At 44.1% G+C, this 23,576-nt stretch overlaps 1 protein-coding gene across 1 annotated transcript in view; it reads left to right on the top strand.

Moving 5' to 3' along the window:
- LOC119652381 (torso-like protein) overlaps positions 1–23,576 on the top strand; it is a 98,852-nt gene that overhangs the window by 71,105 nt on the left and 4,171 nt on the right. The window contains exons 3-4 of the mRNA XM_038056479.1: positions 13,490–13,750; positions 20,601–21,032. Of these exons, the coding sequence (XP_037912407.1) occupies positions 13,538–13,750; positions 20,601–21,032 (645 nt within the window). The 5' untranslated portion in view covers positions 13,490–13,537. The remainder of the gene's footprint in view (positions 1–13,489; positions 13,751–20,600; positions 21,033–23,576) is intronic.

Below are 23,576 nucleotides of genomic sequence, written 5' to 3' on the forward strand. Positions count from 1 at the left end.
CTAGTGGCGTGACATGCTTTGATCACATCTGAAATGAGGATATCCGCAATCGATATGGGGTTGCACTGATCGTGGAAAACTGCGAGAGAGGCGTCTTCGCTGGTCACGTGATTCGCGCCAACCAAGTGAATTCCACTTGGCAAGATTGGTCAGAAAATCGAAGTCGATGTTAAACGCCCAAAAGGCCTTGCTTTTGAACAGGACAAAGGCTGAAGAAAAAGAAGGCAAGGTGTGAAAACCGTTTGTTTAACCATTTATTGGCCAGTGAAAACAAGGAAATCGAGATTATTTTGGAATGTGTTATTATGCTTTCTCTTGATGGCAAGGCACTGTGGACACGTTACACCCCTCTAGATCATGTTTCTATAAATGAGAACTAGCTCGCCTTTATAAAAAAGTATTTCATATGTGGAAAATCTACAGACTCCAGAACTATCCCAAGTGACTCGGACTACATTTTACCCATCAAAATGGCAGAGCACAACTCTATGATAGGCAAAATCCCTTCTCTTCCAATCATTAAGCAACGATGGATATAGAAACCAAACTACATTCTGGAAACAGTAGTGGTAAACAGGTATAGATAAATATACAGATTGGAACGTTACATTTGAGATTCCTCCTAATAAAATTCATTTCGATGAAATGACAGTTTAAAATAAAACCGTGAAAGTAATTGACAGTAGTTCGAAGTGTATATAAGAGATAAGGCTCATGCCTACCCTTCGTCACCGCACTTCAAGATTTTCTGTCAGCAAAGTGACTTAATCGTTGGAAATTTGTGTAAGTACTTTGACACAATCTTTTAGATTTTGTGTGACAATTTCCATAGCTGCCAAGAATTCATCGTCCTGACTCATTGTGAGATATGCGAAGCCTTATCAAAATATATGAATGTACGAATTCTTATCGACACTGAACTGTTATCAAAACATTACGTCAACTGGTGGTTTGAAATGATGGTATTTTCGTGGAAAAAGACTGAATTTCACTTGTCAATTGTAAGGCAATTAAGGTCATTGCATTTTGAAGAATATTTAAATATTATCCTGTTTATATAATTGTGCTGATAGGGAGGTTCTAGTGATTAAATTAGTCGAAATGATTGGACGCTCTATCGCTGGTTTTTTATTTTAATACATATCTGTATCATCCTGGATGTGTAGCACTGAAGAAGGGAACAAGTGGTTCCCGAAATATCGGTATATACGTATTATAATGAAATAAAAAAACCGTCCAATCATTTCAATTATCATCATCATCAACGACGTAACAACCGATTAAGTAAAATACTTGGTAATTTTCTCTTCCACCGTTGACGATCATCGCCAGCAACAACGGCGCAACAACCGGTATCCGGTCTAGGCCTGCCATAATAAGGAACTCCAGACTTCCCCATTTTGCGCCGAGGTTCACCAATTCAATATCCCTAAAAGCTGTCTGCAGTCCTGACCTATGCCATCTTTCCATCTCAGGCAAGGTCTGCCTAGTCTTCTTTTTCTATCGTAGATATTCCCTTATGAACTTTCCGGGCTGGATCATCCTCATCAATACGGATTAAGTGACCAGCCCACCGTAACCTATTGTACCTGATTTTATGCACGACCTGACGGTCATGGTATCGCTCATATATTTCGTTGTTATGTAGGCTACGGAAACGTCCATCCTCATGTAGGGGGCCAAAGATTCTTCGGAGGATTCTTCTCTCGAACGCGGCCAAGAGATCGCAATTCTCTTGCTAAGAACCCAAGTCTCCGAGGAATACATAAGGACTAGCAAGATCATTGCGGAACAGTTTTTGTAAGCTGAAATAGGCTCTGTTGGCTACCAACAATCGTACGCGGATTTCATCATCGTAGCTGTTATCGGTTGTAATTTTCGACCCTAGATCGAAGAAATTTTCAACAATCTCAAAGTTGTAGTCTCCTATTTTCATTTTTTTCGTTTGACCCGTGCGATTCGATGTAGTTCGTTCTTTTGGTTTTGGCGCTGACATTGCCACCATGTACTTCGTCTTGCCTTCATTAATGTGCAGCCAAAGGTCTCGCATCACCTGATCGATCTAGATGAAGGTAGACTGCACATCTCGGGTTGTTCTTCCCATGATGTCAATATCGTCAGCGTAGGCCAGAAGTTGAATAGACTGGAAGAGGATGGTGCCTCTCGTATTTACATCGGCATCGCGACTCACTTTCTCCACGGCCATGTTAAGGAGGACGCATAATAGGGCATCCCCTTGTCGTAGACCGTTGTTGATGTTCAATGGTCCCGAGAGTGATCCTGCTGCTTTTATCTGGCCTCGTACATTGGTGAGAGTCAGCCCAGTCAGTCTTATTAATTTCGTCGGGATACCGAATTCTCTCATGGCCGTGAACAGTTTTACCACTATGTTTACTATGCTGTCATAGGCGGCTTTAAAGTCGATGAAAAGATGGTGCAACTGATGGCGATATTCCATCAGTTTTCCTATTGCTTGCCGCTCAGAGACAATCTGATCTGTTGCTGATTTGCGTGGAGTAAAGCCTCTTTGGTGTGGGTCAATGATGTTCTGAGCGTATGGGGCTACCCGGCCTAGCAAGACAGCGGAGAATATCTTATAGGTGGTACTCAGCAACGTGATACCTCTATAATTGCTGCAGTGCGAGATGTCCCATTTTTTATGTATGAGACAGATCATGCCTCGTTGCCAGTCTTCCGGCATTGATTCGCTGTCCCATACTTTGAGCATCAGTTGATGAACCACTTGGTGTAGTTGGTCGCCTCCATATCTAACCAATTCAGCTGTAATTCCATCGGCTCCTGGCGAATTATGGTTTTTAAGCCGATGACTTGCACGGACTGTTTTTTCTATGCTTGATGGTGGCAGCATTTGTCCGTCGTCTTCAGTTGGCGGGACCTCCAACTCGTCGATATTTTGGTTGTTGAGCGGCTCATCCAAATAATCAACCTATCGCTCTAATACGCCCATTCTGTCGGTAATCAGATTTTCCTCTTTGTCTCGGCAGGATGAACATCGAGATGTGTAAGGCTTCATCCTGCTGACTTGTTGGTAAAACTTGCGCGCCTGGTGCGGTTGCTCCCTGTACTTTTTGAGTTCACAGACCTGTTGGTTCTCCCAGGCTTCCTTTTTCCGTCTATGAAGTCGTTTCTTCGCTCGACGGAGTTCGTGATAAGTCTCCGCGCATGCCCGTGTTCTTCGAGAATGCAGCATTCTTCCATTCCGTTGCTTGCTTACATTCATCGTCAAACCAGCGGCTGGGGCCAAGTATGTTTGTGGCCGTACTTATGATAACGTTCTTCAGGTGGTTGTGAAGATCACTTGTTGATGCTCCATCTCGAAGATCTGTTGACTGCGGTTATTGCTGCATCTATTTCCTTCTTATAGGTGTTGCGGAGGGCTGCGTCGTGGATGGCTTCAGTGTTCACTCTCACCTGGTTGTCAGAGGGGATTCTGGGTGGTGCTGTTATTCGAGCTCGCAGCACCATGCCAACGAGATAGTGATCCGAGTCTATATTGGCCCCCCTATAGGTTCCGACATTCATCAAGGCTGAGAAGTGGTGGCGTTTGATCAACACGTGGTCACGTGGTCACGTGCTCAATTTGGTTGAAAGTGGTCGTGTCTGGAGAGGCTTTGTGGACCGCTTTCCGCGCAAACCAGGCACTTCCAACAACCATTTCGTGTATTTTGGTGTACGCTATGGGAGCCAACATATCGCCTGAATATGGACTCCTTCCCTACTTTCCTGTTAAAATTCCCAAGTATGATTTTGATGTCATATCTGGGACAGGCTTCGAGGGTTCGTTCTACTGCCTCGTAGAAGGTATCCTTCTCCGACTCTGCAGTCTCCTCTGTAGGGGCGTGAACGTTTATGAGGCTTATATTTCTAAACTTGCCTCACAAGCGCAGAGTGCATAGCCGTTAGCTTATGTTTTCAAAGCTGATACGAGCAGGTTTCATTTTTGGGCTGACTAAGAAACCTACTCCGAGCACATGGTCTACTGAATGGCCACCATAATTTATGTTGTAGTGACTCTTCTCCTGGAAACCGGTCCCTGCTCCGCGCATCTCTTGCAACGTTGTTACTTCAGCCTTATATTGGGACAGGGTATCCGCTAGTTGCTCAGTAGTATTCGGTCTATACAGGGAGCGCACGTTCCACGAGAAAATGCGCAAATCGTTTTTCCGTTGTCGTTGCTTGATTCGACGTTGTAAATCATCCTATCCGAGGCTCCTTCTGTGGCTTCGTGACAAGTTTTTTTCCATGTAGGGTTATCAGCCCTACCCAACCCCTCCCCCCAACCTGGAGGACCAGTTGGTACAATTTGTCTAGTTTTTAGGCAAGGGAGACTCGCCTTCATCCTGCTCCGTCTGCAGCTTTTCTTTAAAAAAAAGCTCCCAGTGATCATCACGTGGAGGAGGAGATAAGGTTTGGTAGTAGAGCTGTTGGTGTTGGTTCAGCAGGCGTTTCCGTTTTTGAGTGATTGCCGACTATAAAAGACAATGAATGGCGTCTTGCGATTATGAAGACGATGATGTTGCGTTGGACTAGTAGCGTGACATATTTTGATTACATCCGAAATGAGGATATCCGCGATCGAAATGAAGTTGCACTGATTATGGAAAAATTGCGAGAGAGGCGCCTTCGATGGTATGGTCACGTAATTCACGCTAAGGAGAATTTTTTCGCCAAGATTGGTCTGGACATCGAAGTCGATGGTAAGCGACGATAGGCCGGGAGAACCGACGGTGACTTAATACGCTGATTGCGATCCAGATCAGATTTTCGATAGAGCAAAGTGGCGCAACCGATCACGACGAGCCAATCTTTTTTGTGAACAGGACCAAAGCCGAAGAAAAAGAAGAAGAAGGAATAGTCTAAGCATTTAGTTTACGATAGTACGCTCAAGTTTTCACTGACGGTTTCATTGGAGTAATTTTTCAAATTTCCTCCTTGTTACAGCAAGTTTCTTAGATCTTAAAGAAAATATAATTCAAGCAATTGGGGGGTCAGTAGTGCTATTGTTGCACCAAAAATTGTGTCAGTGGTTGAATAAAAGTAGTAATATATTTGAAGAAGTGTGTGAATCTTCATGTTGGCAGCATCTTCCAAAATAAAGGGAAGATAATTATCTGCTTATTCTGCAATCGACTGAAGAAGTCAGCGCATATTATTGGGCTGCCAACACTTGCAACTAAAAAATTGTCGGCATAATAGTAAATCAAGCACTATCAGTTTGCAGCAATAGATGTTTATCGATAAGTTTGTTCCAAGTCTCCTCCACCTCTGCCCCAGGTTGTTAGATGCACCCAAGTCAATAGGATAATGATATTCACTTAAGATTCGTTATTTTCCGACTATGTACATATTTTATATCTTTCTACAGATTTGATCGCTCCCATTCGGTTTAGAAATAGAATAATTATCAAAATTGGTTAATTTTGATGTCTTTCAATACATCAAATATCTTTTTTATGTCTCTTTGCGTATCTTAAAAATTGATAAAACCGCAAATCGTCTATTTTTAGAAATTGGGTACTAGCACAAAACAGAGGGGTGCGTTGACCACTAATAGTGTTAAGTGGCTCCCCAATTGTTCCTATCCACCATCAAGTCGATAGCGGACTCATGGCTATCTTCACCCACAAAATTATATATTTATTTTTATGAAATAATCTCAGCTCCGATATTGGCGGATTTTCTTAAACCAGTTTTTAATGCAAAATATGCATTTTTAAAATCTGTCTGTCTTTTTTTTGTTTTTTCCGATTGAAGGTGGAAAGCTTCAAGAGCTACCGCAGGCTCCTGCCACACGGTTATGTGGGACTCTTACCCACTAAAACCACCTCCTTCTCCTTCCACTCTCCCCGCGGGACTCCCATTTGGTATTACGTCGCGGGGCTGCATCAGAATTTATTCTGCGCTCATGTCAACATTCGTGCTCCTCTCGCGTTCACTCTTTCGGATGACTTCCTCCTGCCTAAGCTTCTTTCCGATGGCTGTAATCACTTTTTCAACTTCGGTCCATATCCCCTTGGCTTTCACCATAAGCTCCATGATATTTTCGGGTGTAAAGTGCTCCCCGGTTGTAGCTTCTAATGTAGCCCTTTGGGTTTCGAATCTGGGGCAGTAAAAATAGATGTGTTCTGCGTCCTCTGGAATGTTTGCACACTGTGGGCAATATGGCGAATCATCACGTCCAAATCGATACAGATATGGTCGATAGCCTCCGTGTCCGCTCAAGAATTGAGTTAGGTCGAAACCTACTTCGCCGTGAGGTCGCTCGATCCATTTGCGGATATCCCATATTATTTTGTGAGTCCAACGGCCTTTTTCTGACTCGTCCCACTTCTCTTGCTATTCCGCGACAGTTTCAGCTCGTGCAAACTGTCGCCGACGGGCAGTAGATTCTCCGGTGAGGTACGTTCGATCGTAAAGTCGTTGTATTTTTTTCGCCAGAATCTCAACCGGGATCATTCCTGCTATCACGCAAGCTGCTCTGTAAGCGCAACATGTTCGGAGTACACTTATGTGATACGCAGCTCCAATCTATTTCTTATTTATTATATTTTCCAGTGCATCTGCCCATACTGGGGGTGCATACAGTAGGATCGAACTGACCACCCTTGAAATAAGGAGTCGACGGCTCGGCCTTGGGCCACCTATATTTGGTAGCATTCTCGCAACCAGCGCTCCGATGTTATATGCTTTGGTTGCTGCACCCTCCACATGCAATCTGAAATTCAACCTCTGGTCAATCATTACACCTAACTACTTAAGTGCAGGCTTGGAATAAATTGTTTGCGTTCCAACTTTGATCTTCATGGAAGTGCACTCTCTCTCTCTTCTCCTCTTGGTAATAAGTACTACTTCCATCTTATGCTCTGCGAGCTGTAGACCAGCACTCTCTAACCAGGATTTAATCTCATAGACTGCTTCATTTGCATAGAGCTCGGCTTCCTCGAGAAGGCGTGCAACAACCGTCACACCAATATCGTCCGCGAAACCAATGGAGGCCACACCAGTAGGAATGTCTAGGGTCAGAACCCCGTTATACATAATAATCCACAAGAGTGGCCCTAGGACAGACCCTTGTGGAACTCCGCATGTCGTTTGGTAGGATTTCATTCCTTCATCTGATTCGCAGCACATAGTCCTATCGATTAGGAAGTCGGCAACAATACGCACCAGGTACTTTGCCACGCCTAAGTTAATTAGGGACTCAAGTATCTTGCTCCATCTAGCGGAATTGAAGGCATTCTTCACATCAATCACTGCACAACATTTGCCCTCGTCAGGTGCGGTCTTAGCTGTGTTAGCTACTAGGACAAGTGCATCCGTTGTAGACCCCCCCTTTCGAAAACCGAACTGATTTTCGGAGACACCGCCATCCTTTTCGGCAATTCGAATTAATCTGTTATAGATTACTCGTTAGAATAGTTTGCCAGTATTATTTAGAAGGCATATCGGCCTGTAGGACGAAGCTTCACCCAAAGGTCTGTTTGGCTTGGGGACTAGAATTAATTTCTGCTTCTTCCATTGTGTAGGAAATACTCCTTCTTTAAGGCATGTGGTGAACGCCTCGGCAAACATATTTGGAGCTATTTTTACTGCTGCCTTCAGAGCTTTATTGGGGATGCTATCCAAGCCAGGTGCTTTATTTCCAACAATTTTTTCCGCAGCTTCGAGGACCTCCTTTTCGCTTACCATGGGAACTTCGGCGGTGTCTATCTCGACAGTGGGAAGGTTAGCGGTACTCACATTCTGTGGGAAAAGATCCGTTACTATTTCATCAAGCAGAGTAGGGGACGAGATCGGTGGAAAGCGTTTGCCTTTAACTTTCGATATTACGGTTTTATAGGCGCCACCCCAGGGGTTCGTGTCAGCTTCATTACACAGTCGCTTAAAGTGTTCGCTTTTACTTTTCATGATGGCCACATGTAGTTTCTTCCGAGCGTTTTTATATTCTTCATGTAATTGATCGTATCCAGATCGGTTTCTATTTCGCTGACTGCGCCTTCTGGCTTTGAGGCAGGCCTTACGGCATTCTCCGATTTCAGAGTTCCACCAAAAGTTCGGAACTCGCTTCTGTGATACAACATACCTTGGCATGGATGCGTCACATGCTCGTCGCAACTTCTCGCCAATCTGCAAAGCTTTATTTTCTCCGCTTCCTTCAAGCGCTGTATTTTGCTGCAGAACCTTTCCGAAAATCTCCTCGTCAAACCTTAGCTGCCCACCTTTCCGCTCTCGTCCGAGATCGTTTCACTCGTTTACCATGTCTGATTTAAAAAATGATGGCCTAGTGGTCGCTATGTGTATATTCGTCATTGACATACCACTGCAGATCCTTAGCTAAAACATCGCTAACAAAAGTGACATCTATCACGGACCCCATTTCTCTCTTACGAAAAGTGTTCACGCATCCAGTGTTAGCCACTACAAGATTCAGATGAGAAAGAGCTTCGAGTAATATTCGTCCTCTTGCGTTCGTTTCTCGGTTGCCCCATTCTTCAGCCCATGCGTTGAAATCTCCAGCCACTATCTTAGGACTATGGTTGTGTGCATCTGTTGCTAGCCTCTCCACCAAAGAATGGAACTCCTCTGTCGTAAGGCTTGGAGCCGCATAACAGCTGTAAATAGATATTCCGCCTATTTTTGCTCTAGTGAAGCCGTTCTCGAGGATCTTGGTGATTCCTTCTATGGCCCGATTTCCGCATGTCCGTATCGCTGCCTTTCCGCTCTTATCCGCGACCCATACTCCACTGTCTAGGTTTTTGTACTGCTCGCAGATAATAGCAACGTCGATTTTGTTTTCCAATATCGTCTGAGCCGCTTGGCAATGGTTCAGGTTTAGCTGTAGGAATCTCATTTGCGCATAGTGATGATCGCCTTCCTATACACTGGACATGTGCTGTTGCCTGTGACATGGGCGCTGTCAATGTCGTTTATTTGCCTGCAGAACAGACAATTGGGTTTTTCTTCGCAGGCTTTTGCAATGTGGCCTTTATTTCCGCATTTACGACACAGGTTGGACCTATCGTGAACGCTAGTACATTTCTTCGCCACGTGCCCAAATTCCAAACACCTGAAGCATCTTTTCGGAGTTATCTGATCGATGAATTTAAGGAGGGTGCAAAAGGGGGGTGTAATTTTTTTTTTCATCAAATATAGTCATGTGGGATATCAAATTAAAGGTCTCGGTTAGTACTTTTCGCAGCCGGTCTTAGTTTTGACTTTCGTTGAAAAGGTGGGGAGTGCGGGGGGTTGAAAGTGGTCATTTTTTAACGAACCCATTTTCAGGAACTACCAAACCGAAAAGTCTGAAAAAAAAACAGGGGGCTATATGGTGCCTAGGCTCCGAAATACCTTCCATACCGATACCTGTTAAAATAAAGTTAATAATAGTATATTACTATAATTTTTAGTAATTGACGGGGAAACCCTCCTTAAGTTCATCCTAGAATCACAAAATTGCAGCAATGTAAGCTGTAGTATAGAGCATGATCCCACTAAATTTGGTGAAAATCGCACCATTAGTAACAAAGTTATACTAGGTCAAAGCTATCGCTCCTGTGCAAATTGAAGACTATGAATGTCAATATCACTTGAAAGTGGCTATTCTCACATAATATATGCATATTTTACGTGCCACATGCTAATGGGACAAATCATCATCATCATCATCATCAACGGCGCAACAACCGGTATCCGGTCTAGGCCTGCCTTAATAAGGAACTCCAGACATCCCGGTTTTGCGCCGAGGTCCACCAATTCGATATCCCTAAAAGCTGTCTGGCGTCCTGGCCCACGCCATCGCTCCATCTTAGGCAGGGTCTGCCTCGTCTTCTTTTCCTACCATAGGTATTGCCCTTATAGACTTTCCGGGTGGGATCATCTTCATCCATACGGATTAAGTGACCCGCCCACCGTAACCTATTGTGCCGGATTTTATCCACAACCGAACAGTCATGGTATCGTTCATAGATTTCGTCATTGTGTAGGCTACGGAATCGTCCATCCTCATGTAGGGGGCCAAAAATTCTTCGGAGGATTCTTCTCTCGAACGCGGCCAAGAGTTCGCAATTTTTCTTGCTGAGAACCCAAGTTTCCGAGGAATACATGAGGACTGGCAAGATCATAGTCTTGTACAGTAAGAGCTTTGACCCTATGGTGAGACGTTTCGAGCAGAACAGTCTTTGTAAGCTGAAGTAGGCTCTGTTGGCTGACAACAACCGTGCGCGGATTTCATCATCGTAGTTGTTATCGGTTGTGATTTTCGACCCTAGATAGGAGAAATTGTCAACGGTCTCAAAGTTGTATTCCCCTATCCTTATTCTTGTTCGTGCTTGTGTTTGACCAGTGCGGTTTCATGTTGTTGGTTGATTCGTCTTCGGTGCTGACGTTGCCACCATGTATTTTGTCTTGCCTTCATTGATGTGCAGCCCAAGATCTCGCGCCGCCTGCTCGATCTGGATGAAGGCAGTTTGAACGTCTCGGGTGGTTCTTCCCATGATGTCGATATCGTCAGCATAGGCCAGTAGTTGGGTGGACTTGAAGAGGATCGTACCTCTTGCATTCACCTCAGCATCACGGATCACCTTCTCGAGGGCCAGGTTAAAGAGGACGCATGATAGCGCATCCCCTTGTCGTAGACCGTTGTTGATGTCGAATGGTCTTGAGAGTGATCCTGCTGCTTTTATCTGGCCTCGCACATTGGTCAGGGTCAGCCTAGTCAGTCTTATTAATTTCGTCGGGATACCGAATTCTCTCATGGCCGTGTACAGTTTTACCCTGGCTATGCTATCATAGGCGGCTTTAAAGTCGATGAACAGATGGTGCAACTGTTGTCCATATTCCAACAGTTTTTCCATCGCCTGCCGCAGAGAGAAAATCTGAACTGTTGCTGATTTGCCTGGAGTGAAGCCTCTTTGGTATGGGCCAATGATGTTCTGGGCGTATGGGGCTATCCGGCCTAGCAAGATAGTGGAGAATATCTTATAGATGGTACTCAGCAACGTGATACCTCTATAATTGCTGCACTGTGTGATATCTCCCTTTTTATGTATGAGACAGATTATGCCTCGCTGCCAATCGTCAGGCATTGATTCGCTGTCCCATACCTTGAGCACAAGTTGATGAACCACTTGGTGTAACTGGTCGCCTCCATATTTAACCAATTCGGCTGTAATTCCATCGGCTCCTGGCGACTTATGATTTTTTAGCCGATGAATTGCACGGACTGTTTCTCCTAAAGTTGGTGGTGGCAGTATTTGTCCGTCGTCTTCAGTTGGCGGGACCTCCAACTCGCCGATGTTCTGGTTGTTCAGTAGCTCATCAAAGTACTCAACCCATCGCTCTAATATGCCCATTCTGTCGGAAATCAGATTTCCCTCTTTGTCTCGGCAGGATGAGCATCGAGGTGTATAAGGCTTCATCCTGCTGACTTGTTGGTAAAACTTCCGCGCCTGGTGCGGTTGCTCCCTGTACTTTTCTAGTTCACAGACTTGTTGGTTCTCCCAGGCTTCCTTTTTCCGTCTGTGAAGTCGCTTCTCCGCTCGACGGAGTTCGTGATAAGTCTCTGCGCGTGCCCGCGTTCTTTGAGAATACAACATTACTCGGTATGCGGCATTCTTCCGTTCCGTTGCTAGCTTACATTCATCGTCAAACCAGCCGTTCCGACTCCTTTTGCGGCTGGGGCCAAGTATATTTGTGGCCGTATCCATGATAACGTTCTTCAGGTGGTTGTGAAGATCATTAGTTGATGCTTCATCTCCAGGTCCTCTATTGACTGCAGTTATTGCGGCATCCATTTCCCTCTTATAGGTGTCGCGGAGGGTTGTGTTGTGGATGGCTTCAGTGTTCACTCTCACCTGATTGTCAGAGGGGATTCTAGGTGGTATTGTTATTCGAGCTCGGAGCACCATGCCAACGAGATAGTGATCCGAGTCTATATTGGCCCCCCTATATGTTCTGACATTCATCAAGGCTGAGAGGTGGCGGCGTTCGATCAACACGTGGTCAATTTGGTTGAAAGTGGTCCCGTCTGGAGAGGCCCACGTATGTTTGTGGACCGCTTTCCGCGCAAACCAGGTACTTCCAACAACCATTTCGTGTGACCCTGCTAATTGAATAGTCCGCAGTCCGTTATCATTTATTTTTTCGTGTAAGCTATGGGAGCCAACGTATCGCCTGAATATGGGCTCCTTCCCTACTTTCCTGTTAAAATTCCCAAGTATGATTTTGATATCATATCTGGGACAGGCTTCGAGGGTTTGTTCTACTGCCCCGTAGAAGGTATCCTTCTCCGACTCTGCAGTCTGTTCTGTAGGGGCGTGAACGTTAATGTTGCTTATATTTCTAAACTTGCCTCGCAAGCGCAGAGTGCATAGCCGTTCGCTTATACTTTCAAAGCCGATAACAGCAGGTTTCATTTTTTGGCTGACTAAGAAACCTACTCCGAGCACATGGTTTACTGGATGGCCGCTATAATATATGGTGTAGTGGCTCTTCTCCAGGAAACCGGTCCCTGTCCATCGCATCTCTTGCAACGCTGTTACATCAGCCCTATATTGGGACAGGGTATCGGCTAGCTGCTTATCAGCTTCATCTCTGTACAGGGAGCGCACGTTCCATGAGAAAATGCGCAAATCGTTGTTCCTTTGTCGTTGCCGGGTCCGTCGTTTTAAAATCCGTCCTATCCGAGGCTCCTGTTGTGGCTTCGTAACAGGTTGTTTTCCGTGTAGGGTTGTCAGCTCTACCCAACCCCCAACCTGGAGGACCAGTTGGTACAATTTGTCCCGTTTTTAGGCGCGGGAGACTCGCCTTCATCCTTCTCCGTCTGCAGGTTTTCGTCAAGAAAGAGCTCCCAGCGGTCACCACGTGGAGGTGGAGATAGGGTTTGGTAGTAGAGCTGTTGGTGTTGGTTCAGCAGGCATTTCCCAGGTGGGGGGGGGGGGACAAATGCATACCCAAATCTCTTTATAAAAGAAATACACAAAACCTTTCATACCTGACGCGTGTAGCTTCCGGTGTCCCGACTTGTTAAATTACTAATAATTGTGCCATATTTTTATCAAAAATTTTTATTTTAAAAATTCTAAATTTTTCGTTTGTAAACATGAACCAATTAATCTAAACACAATTCACCGGAGATAAAACGTGCATTACTATGTACTCGTACTTGCTTCAGGTTGCAATGAATGACACTAATTTGGAGCTTAAAGCCGATTAGCCGGAAACTAGGTCATCTTAAGAGTTCAAGATCAACGGAACGCACATTGAAAAGTTGAATACAAATTATCATATGCCGGCGAACCTAATCCATTCAGTAACCAAAATTTTGTTGCAAAGTAGCTCTTCCGCTGGCACCGCCGGTAGTGGTGGATTACACATTTTGAACACGATATGTAGTAATAGCGCTTAGATACGAGTATCTTTTCATTTTCATTTTCATTATTTAATTTTCTTTTCTTTCTTGTACTTGCAGGTATTAGCAGCGCCTCCAGCTACATCACGTAGCCGGATTAGATAAGACATGCTTGAAAGTTCAAAATTTTACTGGTTGGTGGCACTATCGATATTATTGGGGGATTGGTGTTTTGGTGGAAGTCATGAGTCGCAACTGCGTATCGGGAAATCAGTCAATATTTTCGTACGATATGGTTACCTGAGCATATCGATGCGGGTCATATCGAATAATGACACTGAGGAATGGTTGTTCAAGGAGCCGACGAGAAGTATTTATAAGGTGAGTTTCATGGAAATTCCTGGATATATTTTTTATGGAAATAAGTCCACACATATGTATCTATCTAATATACCTAACGAGTTGTTGCTAACTTTATCGAATAGTACTTTGAATTGCATCCCTCTCGTAGTGCGTTGAAAATCGGTTCCTATCTTGGACAATGCTTCGCTTCTGCTGAACTAATTACTTCAAACTAAACGTGAGCAATTCACTTTTCAAAGTATACAACAATAAGTATCTAGTGAGCAGTAGTAAGGGAAAGATGTTGCCAATGTTATGCTCTCAAAGCAATCATTTCCCTCTGATGTGATGCTGATTCAACCGATGGATCAAATTGTAACTCACATTTGAAGAAGGTGCATAAAACTGAGCAATCTACTCGTACTTTCGTTCTCTGATTATCGGGAACTAATCATTCTGTTATTACCTGCACTTGTGAAAAGATATGAACATTAACATCAGATTGCTTTCTGCATTAGTAGTAAATCAATAAAATGGTATTACGGACTTCCCGCAGTTTCTGCATCAAAGCATCGCACAATTTGTGAAGATTCTTGATTGTCTTTTTGAATGAGTATCACGTTTTGCCTGAAGAAGGAGTTTTTGTTTTATTTATTTATATTTTAGCAATCGTTATTAGTACAAGCTGTATTTCACTTATTGCTATAGAAATACTGTCAATTAGTTTAAAGTTTTGTGTAAAACAGACCCTTATTAAGATCGGTATATTATTTGTTTGTCTGTCTGTCTTTTTTCGGCATTGGAAAATGGAAAGGTTCAGAACCTTCTGCTGACTCCTGCCCCGCAGTTATGTGAGGCTTCTACTCACTAAAACCATCTCCTTCTCATTCCACTCTCCCCACGGAACTCCTATAAATTATTGCATCGCGGGGCTGGGTCAGCTTTTAGCTGCGGCTCATTATGGTTTTCTCCCTTTCTTGTTTTCGTCGTAGTTCTTCTTGCCTAAGCTGTTGGTGAATAGCTTGCAGTTCCTTTAGAACCTCGTTCCAAGCATCCGTTGACTCCAGGATGAACTCCACAATCTTTTCGGGTGTTAAGCGCCTGTCTGCGACCGCTTCCATCCTTGTTCGGTGTGCGGTGAAAGTGGGGCAGTCAAATATGGCATGCTCCGCATTCTCAGCCAAGCTATCGCATCTTGGACAGCATGGTGACCCGTCGTGATCAAATCAATGTAAATAAGCACGATAACCTCCATGTCCACTAAAGAATTGCGTTAACTCGTAGCTTAATTCCCCATGGCTTCGTTCAAATCATCTCCGAATATTCGGAATGATGCGGTATGCTCAACGACCTCGTCGCATAGCTTTTCCTACTCTTCGATAGATTCCCACCCTGTCAGCTGCCATCGAAATGTGCCAGACTCCCCAGATGCATACGTTTAGAGTAGAGTAGAGAGTCGCCGGCCTTCATTCGCCAAGATGTCTATGGGGAGCATTTCTGCTAGTACATATGCTGCTTCTCCTGATGCTGTCCGACTGCATACCCGGAGTGTACTTAGCCGATATGCCATTCCCAATTTTCGGAGTTCACTTTGTTATCCAGAACAGTTGCCCAAACTGGATCTGCGCAGAGTAGCACGGAGCTGACTACCCTAGAAAGCAGAAGATGTCGACTTTGTCTTGGCCCACCAATATTCGGTAGTATCCTGGAGATCGTTGCAGCGATGGAAGGCGCTTCAGTTGCGGGGCACTCTATGTGTCTTTTGAAGTTGAGTCTTCTGCCAATAATTACTCGCAAGTATTTGAGTGATGGTTGGGAGTAAATTGTTTGTCCGCCAACTTTGGTTTTCACAGTTGTGTTCTTTCTTCCCTTGCTAATGAGAACTACTTTTGTTTTATGTTCAGCAAGTGAAAGGCCGAAATTTTTCAACCAGGAATTGATCTCCCATATCGCTTCCTTCGCATAGATCTCGATTTCGTCTTGGTGCTTTGCAACCACTGTTATTCCGATATCATCGGCGAAGCTAACAGTTGTCGCGTTGTCCGGAAGGCGGAGCGATAACACTCCATCATACATAACTAGCCACAGCAAGGGATCTAGGACAGAGCCCTGTGGCATCCCGCAAGTTGTCGGGAATATTTTGAGCCCATGGTCCGAGTCGCAGTAAAGCCTTCTCTCAAGGAAAAACTCAACAGCAATGCGTGTAATGTATTTCGGGGTCTGTAGCTTGTTGAGTGCCTCGATGATTTTTTCCATTTTGCACTATTGAACGCATTTTTTACGTCAAGGGTTATTACTGTGCGGCATTTTCCTTCTTGTATTGCAGTCTAAGCCAAACCTGATTGCGTCGACAGTTGATTTCGCCTTACGAAATCCGAATTGTTTGTCGGAAAGGCCTCCTCCCTTTTCCGCAACAGCGAGCAGTCTGTTGTATATTTCTCGTTTAAGTAGTTTTCCAATGGTATAGACCAGAGATATCGGTTTAATGAGGATGGTTTGCCTACCTTCGGAAGGAGTATGAGGTTTGTAGTTTCCATTGCTCGGGGAATTCTCATTCCCTTAGGCATGCCGTGGAAACATACCTGGCGTTATTCTCGCGTCTGTCTGTCTGTCTGTCTTTTTTGTTTTGTTCTTTTTGAGGAGGTGGAAATCTTCAAAAGGCACTGGTCTGGACTCACCAGTGTATGGGAGTTTTACCCACTAAAACAACCCCCGACTGCCTGCCTGCCCCGCGGAACCACCCCAAGGTATTACATCACGCGACGGAGTCAGCTCATTCTGGCTTAAGCACCTTTCTTCTATACGCGGCGTACGTGACCGCGTTTTTCTTCTTTCGCAGTTTATTTTGGATAGATGCGATCATGGAGTTGACCGCATCCCAATTCTCTTGTTGTGCTACCATTTTCGCCACCAGATTTTCTGGTACTAGCACCTCTCCTCTAGATTTCTCCTTTCTTCCATAAATCTCGGGCAGTGGAAGAATACATGCTCTGGGTCCTCTGGGACTCCATCGCAATTTGAGGGGTGAGGTTGCCAATTTTAATCTGTACAGGTATTGGCGATATTCTCCGTGCCCCGTGAGAAAATCGGTGAGATTATAATTAATCGCAGCGTGTCGTCTCTTCAATCACTCTTTGATGACATGAATGAGCCTGTGAGTCCGCCGGCCCTTTTCCGAGCATTTCCACTGCTCTTGGCCTGGATTTCATGGCAAGCTTAAGGGCCTTATTCGGTACTCCGTCCAGGCCCGGCGCTTTATTCTATTGTCTATTGTGTCTTTGTCTCCTATTCTATAGCAGCTCGTCTCTGGTGACTGGCGGAATTGCCGTCACATTCAGAGGTGGTTGGAATGTGTTGGTGCTCTCCTCTTGCTGGGGGAATAACCCCTGGATGAGCAGCAAGAGGGTAGAGCACGTGAATTTCGGAGATGAACGGCCTCTGAATCGTCCTATCACGATTCTATAAGCACTACCCACGGGCTTACGTCCGCTTCTGCGCAGAGCTCTTTAAAGTATTTCCTCTTGCTTCGCTAGATGGCGATCTTGAGGGTTTTGCGGGCTGCCTTATAGGCGCACTCTTTCTGCCCCTGATCGACTCTCTGAGCCACTCTTCTGGCTCGGTGGCAGGGTGATCGAAAGCCGGTCAGTTCATCATTCCACCAGTAGTTTGGTATTGGTGGGGAATGAACGCGATGCATTGAGCCAGATGGACGGCTCTTTGTATAGAGGGGATTGCTTTATCAGGCTGATCTAACCACACCTCTATGAAGGTCTGCCCATCCAAAGATTTTGCAGGCCAGCCTGAGATCTTTTTCGGTTTCGGGCATGATAGCTCTGGGGGGCTGTAAGCTTTTCTCCTTCTGAGCTATTGGTGGTGGTTTTTAGAATGTCTTGCCTGCCTTTTTTCTCTTAGGCGCCTTCTGATTATTTAGAGGATCCCCTCTTTTTCATGTACTCGTTTATGTCGCCGTGATTCGATAGTAGTACGGTTAGGCGTCACTTGGGTCGCTTGTGACACTGTTGGCACAGTGGGTTTTGGCGTATCCTTATTATTCTTTTTCTCCATCTGCGATCTATTATAGAAGACTCTAATAGCCCTCACCATATTTTTTATGGCTTGGTGCACGTTGTGCTTGTCCTTGATAAATTCGGACAGCTCAACTATTTTTGCCTCAAGCTGGTGAAAGGTAATTCCTGTCTGCCCGCCTGTCTGTCTGTCCGTCACACGCATTTTCCTCGGAGACGGTTATAGCAATTCACACCAAATTTGGTGGAAAAGTGGGAACTGTGAACGTTCACGCTTACAGTGAGTTACATCACTCTACATCGAACTTAAGGGGGGGGGGGTCCCCATATATGCGGAAGGGAGGTGTACATTTTTTTGCCATCAAATATAATTATGTGGGGTATCAAATGAAAGGTCTCGGTTAGTACTTTCCGAAGCCGGTCTTGGTTTTGACATTTGTTGGAAAGGCGGGGAGTGCGGGGGGGGGGGGGGGGTGAAAAATCCAAAAATCTGAAAAAAAAAACAAAAGGCTGCCACTATATAGTGCCTAGGCTCCGAAGTACCCTACATACCGATATCTGTTCAAATAAAGTTAATAATAGTGTATTACTATAATTTTTAGTAATTGGCTGCAAAACTCTCCTTAAGTTCATTCTAGCACCACGAAATATAGGTAAAATATAAAGCATGATCCTACCAAGTTTGGTGGAAATCCCACTATTACTAACGAAGTTATAATAGGTCAAAGTTGTCGCTTCTTCACAATTTCAAGACTAAAAGTGGATACGTGCTACGTACTAATGGGGCAAATGCACAACAGTCTGAAGCTCGTGGCCAGATAGTAACTCAGTTAACTGGAATCAGAACATTTGTCCATCGTTAGGCTATTCCTTTGGATTTATCATCTAATTGTTGACGTTGCCCTTTCCTCGGTCCTTGGATGTATAACTTAATTCGTGTCGTTTTTTTTCTTCAAAATTTACGTTGATTTAAGGAAGACATGTACAACAGTATTATTCAAAGTATTGTCCATCTGAATCTATGACCTTTTCCCATCTTTCTGGCAATTTGTGGATTCCATCCCAAAAGAACTTTTGATATCTTGTTCTGATGTGAACCGTATTCCAGTGAGGGCGATCTACATCATTGGAAATAAATGGTAATTGGACTGGTCAACGTCCGGGCTATAAGGCGGGTGAGCCAAAACTTCTCAGTCGCCGTTTTCCAAATAGTGTTTGACCGATGTTGCCACATGAGGCCGAGCGCTGTCATGATGGAAAATTAACGACTCATGTCTGGTCGCCTATTCCGGGTGTTTTTCGGTTATTGCTTTCTTTAAACGGATTAATTGTGTCCGGCAGCGTTCTCCATTAATGGTTTCGTCCGGTTTTAGTAGCTCATAACCCTCAGCTCCCATTAAATCCAGATCATTTCCTTCGCGCCATGGATATTCGGCTTTGCCGTTCATTTGGCTGGTTGGCCGGGTTTCGCATATGACTTTTTCTACTTGTGGTTGTGCTTGCCTCTCATTCTTCATCTTTAAACTTTTTTGGCTGCCCAGGACGTGCTTCGCCTTCCAAGTCAAAACCAACACTTTCAAAACGTGCTACTTTAGGCACGTTCGTTTAGCTAGAGCATGTTCACCATAAACTTCCGCCAAAATACGGTGGCTTTCGGCAGCAGTTTTCTTCTTATTATAGTAATGAAGAAGAACTCCGCCCAAAATCATTATTCTAGGCACAAAGTTCGATATATTTGAGTGAAAAAAATTATTGTTTTTTACACTGCAAATGAATGACATGTACTGAAAAAGATGCATAATGACAGTAGCTTTCCAACGCATGTTCGGAATATTGGAACGATGGAATAATAATCAAGTTACGCGCCATCTCTTAACAAATGGCACGAAATAAGTTATAGACTTCCATTTCGCCTTCGGTCCTATTTTTCTGGCACTAGGAACAAATTGGTACTGACTGCCTTACAAAAACCAATAATCGCCCTCAGCGGACATATCCTGAATGACCGCGACAGACTTTTCCTGATTCCCTTGCTGCCGCCAGACAGGAGCAGTAAAAAAGTAAGACCGAATTAGTGGCTTGAAAGGGAAATACTACGGTGACATATCTTTTTCACCGATATTTGGCAGCATTCACGAGAGTGCTGCTTGTAACAGTGATGCCAGCCTTGGGTCTTCCAGATTGCTTCATTTGCTACTGTACCGATCTCCTGAAACTTGTTATTGTCTGTCTGTCCGTCTATCTGTCTGTCTGTCTTTCACGCGCATTTTTCTCAGAAACGATTGTACCAACTGGCACTAAATTTGGTGGAAAGGTGGGAACTGTGAACGCCAACGCATGTAGTGAGTTATATCGTTCTATGAAGAACTTAAGGGGGTTCCCATATATGCAAAAGAAGGTGCGACATTTTTTCACTGAGTATAGTCATGTGGGGTATCAAATGAAAGGTCTCAATTAATACTCTTTATTTTGACTGACGACTGCGAAACGGGAGAGTAAGGGTCCTACAAAGGGGACACTTAAATTAAGGGACTATTCTCAGAAACTACCCATCAGAAAAATGTGAAAAAAAAATCATTATGAAACCCGTATATGACATCTAGGCTCCAAAATATCCTCCATACCGATATCTGCTAAAATAAAATTAATAATAATATATTAATGTGTTTTTAAAATTTACTGCATACTTCAATGGAATATGCGAATTGGGAAACTTACTGATACTTTTATTAAAGGTGAGGTAAGATACAAAACGTGTTTAAAAGTCGAAGTTCGAAAGTCCAATGATAATATCTTCCGTTTTATATCTCTTTATATTTGCTTTCGTTTTAACAATCTAAGATACACTCTTTTTATCTTTTCAGAATATGGAATCACTAACAGACACCAAAGAAGAGAACGCTCCCGGCGTACTGCACGGAGACTTTCACATGGAATTCTGTGATAATCGTCGCCAACTCTATCAAGCATATTTTCGGGATTTTCAAATTGAAAATTTAGAAAAGCCATGGGAAGCGTTCACAGGGGGCTGGCATCCTGATCTCGCTGCAAAGAAGTTAGGCATAAATGCTTCATATGTTCGAGGTGACTTTGCCTATATTCTAGTTCGAATGGCAAGATTCCGTGAAAGCGGGAAGCTGAGGAGACCAATACCAGTTAATCAACCCTTCGAAGAGGATGTAGCCCAACGAATCCGGGAGATGAAAGTGGGAAATACGACCGCAGCTGTGAAGTTCATTGATATGTATGGGACTCATTATATTAGCTCCTACGTAACTGGAAATTCTTTGTATCAGGTAAGGATATTGTTTGGGAAGGATAGAGAAATATTTTTCTTTTTTTTTAAAAAATAGTCTAGAGTGAAAGTTTCCATTTTCTCTACAAACAATTTTTTGTTTTCCGAAAGGCTCAAAAGTTACTGAGTAGTTTCCAAAAGAGAAGAACCTGGAGTTTTTTGAAGAGTGGAGAATAAAACCCCTTGCTTAAATTTGCCGCTTTGGACTACGTCAGGGCAAAAGTGAGGTAACGTCTGATGAGTTACTTCCGTTTTGTTACCAAGGCGTTAGTTCATTTCAAGCCTGCTCATTCTGTAATTGTTATGGTCATAGTTATCCTCCCTAGTACATGAAGTCTGTCTACCAGAATACTATGAAAGCACTTTTTCTTAATTGAGAGAGATCCCCGGGTTGTGGACCCTCTCTGTTACTGGTGACTTTATGGATGTTCTATGGGGGACGAAGCAAGCACAAGAAAAACATTTTATGTAATTGGCACAGGAGATTCAGTAAAAGAATTGTTAAGAATGTGATCTGGGGTTTAACGCAAGTACCTGCCGTGTAGGCATAACTTCACTGTCCTCTTCGGACACGGATGCGAGGTCTATCTAACACCTCTGCCCCAACTAGGGGGTACGGCGCCCGAGTTGTATAGCCCAACCTCACGCTTGAGCCCACAAAGAGCCCTTCCCGCGATGTGCACACAACCATTATCACCACGAAACTCATTAGAGAAAACATTTCCAGGAATTTCCGGGAGCATATGCTCCCAAAGGGTCATCCCAGCTCCCATAGTACCAGATAACCTCCGAGGAGGCTTCTTGGCAAGAGTTGTTTCCGAAGAGGAGACTTATTTGAGCGGAACACTTTCCGAGCAACAAATGGAACAATAAAGAGGAAAGGCAAACTCGATGCAACCATGATTTTTGTCAATTGTTTTACTGCTCTTCAGCGTCTACCTTTATCAAATCCGGCAGATTGTAATAAATCGGCTATGCAGTGAGGAGCGAACTTTAAAGGAGCAGTGAAGACTGGCAATGGTGGGAATAGTTAATCAACGAAGATAACATATCGCTTCTAAGGGTTTTAAATTGGTTGGATGATACCAAGATACCAGTCACCTCATGTGGGGTTTAGTGCGTTAACCAGACCTTTGCGCAATCACTGTCTCTTCTGACAATGTACGTCAACTCTCTCCAGGATTTACTGAGAAGTTTACACTCATTCTCCACAATTCTACGTCACGTAATTCTAAGGCACGCTACTTTATCGGCCATTCTGGTATAGTGGGTTCCATTACATGTGTTGTTCTTCATTAATGATGCTCTTATATCAAAATATTCTGGTCAACGCATTGAACGACATTAAGCTTAGCGCCGCGGAGGGCAGTTACGTTTTGGCAGTTTTACGTAAGCACCCGCCGTATCGGCTTACCCACACGGTTTTCTTAAGATACGGATTGACCAGCAAGAGCAGTTCCAGTTTATACTGGTGGATGCAAGACGTACCTAAATCTCTACCGAACTAAAGAGTATGGCACTCGCTTGGACATAACCATAACCACCAAGAGGTGCCAACTAGGGGGCCAACCGCTAATAACCAGGAATATCAACTTAGAGGGCTATCCCATGATGCCAAATAACCTATGATGAGGTTTCGTAACCGAAGCCACTTGCGATCGTGTCTGACTGTAATAAAAGGGTCTTGGAGCATGCGCCTACTGCATCACAACAAGCAGGTCAATGTGAATACAGCGTTTCCCGGGCACTTGGTTTTGATTTTGACGACAGGGTTGCTACTTCGTCCGCCACCTTAGAGCACCTGCACAAATTGTTCAACGCCTTCTAGGTTCTGCCAATTGTATTTCAGTCTGACTTTGCTTGGCCCTTCTCCAAATCCAGTACCATTTGATCACGTGCATTAATCGCAGAATGAAATTAAACAGATGTCATCTGCATAGCTAATGTGTTTGAAGAAAAATGACATCGTCCATTAAACCCCTGCACATCCTTCGATCAAAGCAGAATGTAGAAAATGTAGAACGTTATTGATAATAAGAAGGAAAGTATCGGTGACAAGATACAACCCATGCAGACTCCGCTTTCAACTTCAAATTTCTCCAAGATACTACTCCTTGTTAATTTGCTAAGTAAGTTTTCGGGGTGCTCCATGATGCGTACCAGGAAGCACGGAAATACTCCCAGGTATGGCATTCACGACGGATGCCCTTCTTCCAAATCACGACCATGTCTTCCCTCCAATCACTAGGAAAGATCTCAGATTCACAGTACTGACGAACTCGTGGACATGGAACAATCAAGAGGAAAGAGCAAACTCAATGCAACCATGAATGAATTGCCCATCATCATCACCCAGTGTGTTGCCATATGGGAGCTAATCCCACTATTAGTCAAAACCTCTACTTAGCCTTAGTCATGTACAAAAGGTCTATGATTTAGACAATGTCGTCTGAGAGGGAGATGAGGTTGACGATGGAGATCGACATAATTTGGTTTAAAACTTTAACTTACTCGGAAATCAGGTGACCGATAGCACCATTCGGTT

The sequence above is a fragment of the Hermetia illucens genome, chromosome 3, assembly GCF_905115235.1.
Source record: "Hermetia illucens chromosome 3, iHerIll2.2.curated.20191125, whole genome shotgun sequence".
In the NCBI taxonomy this organism is placed as follows: Eukaryota; Metazoa; Arthropoda; class Insecta; order Diptera; family Stratiomyidae; genus Hermetia; species Hermetia illucens.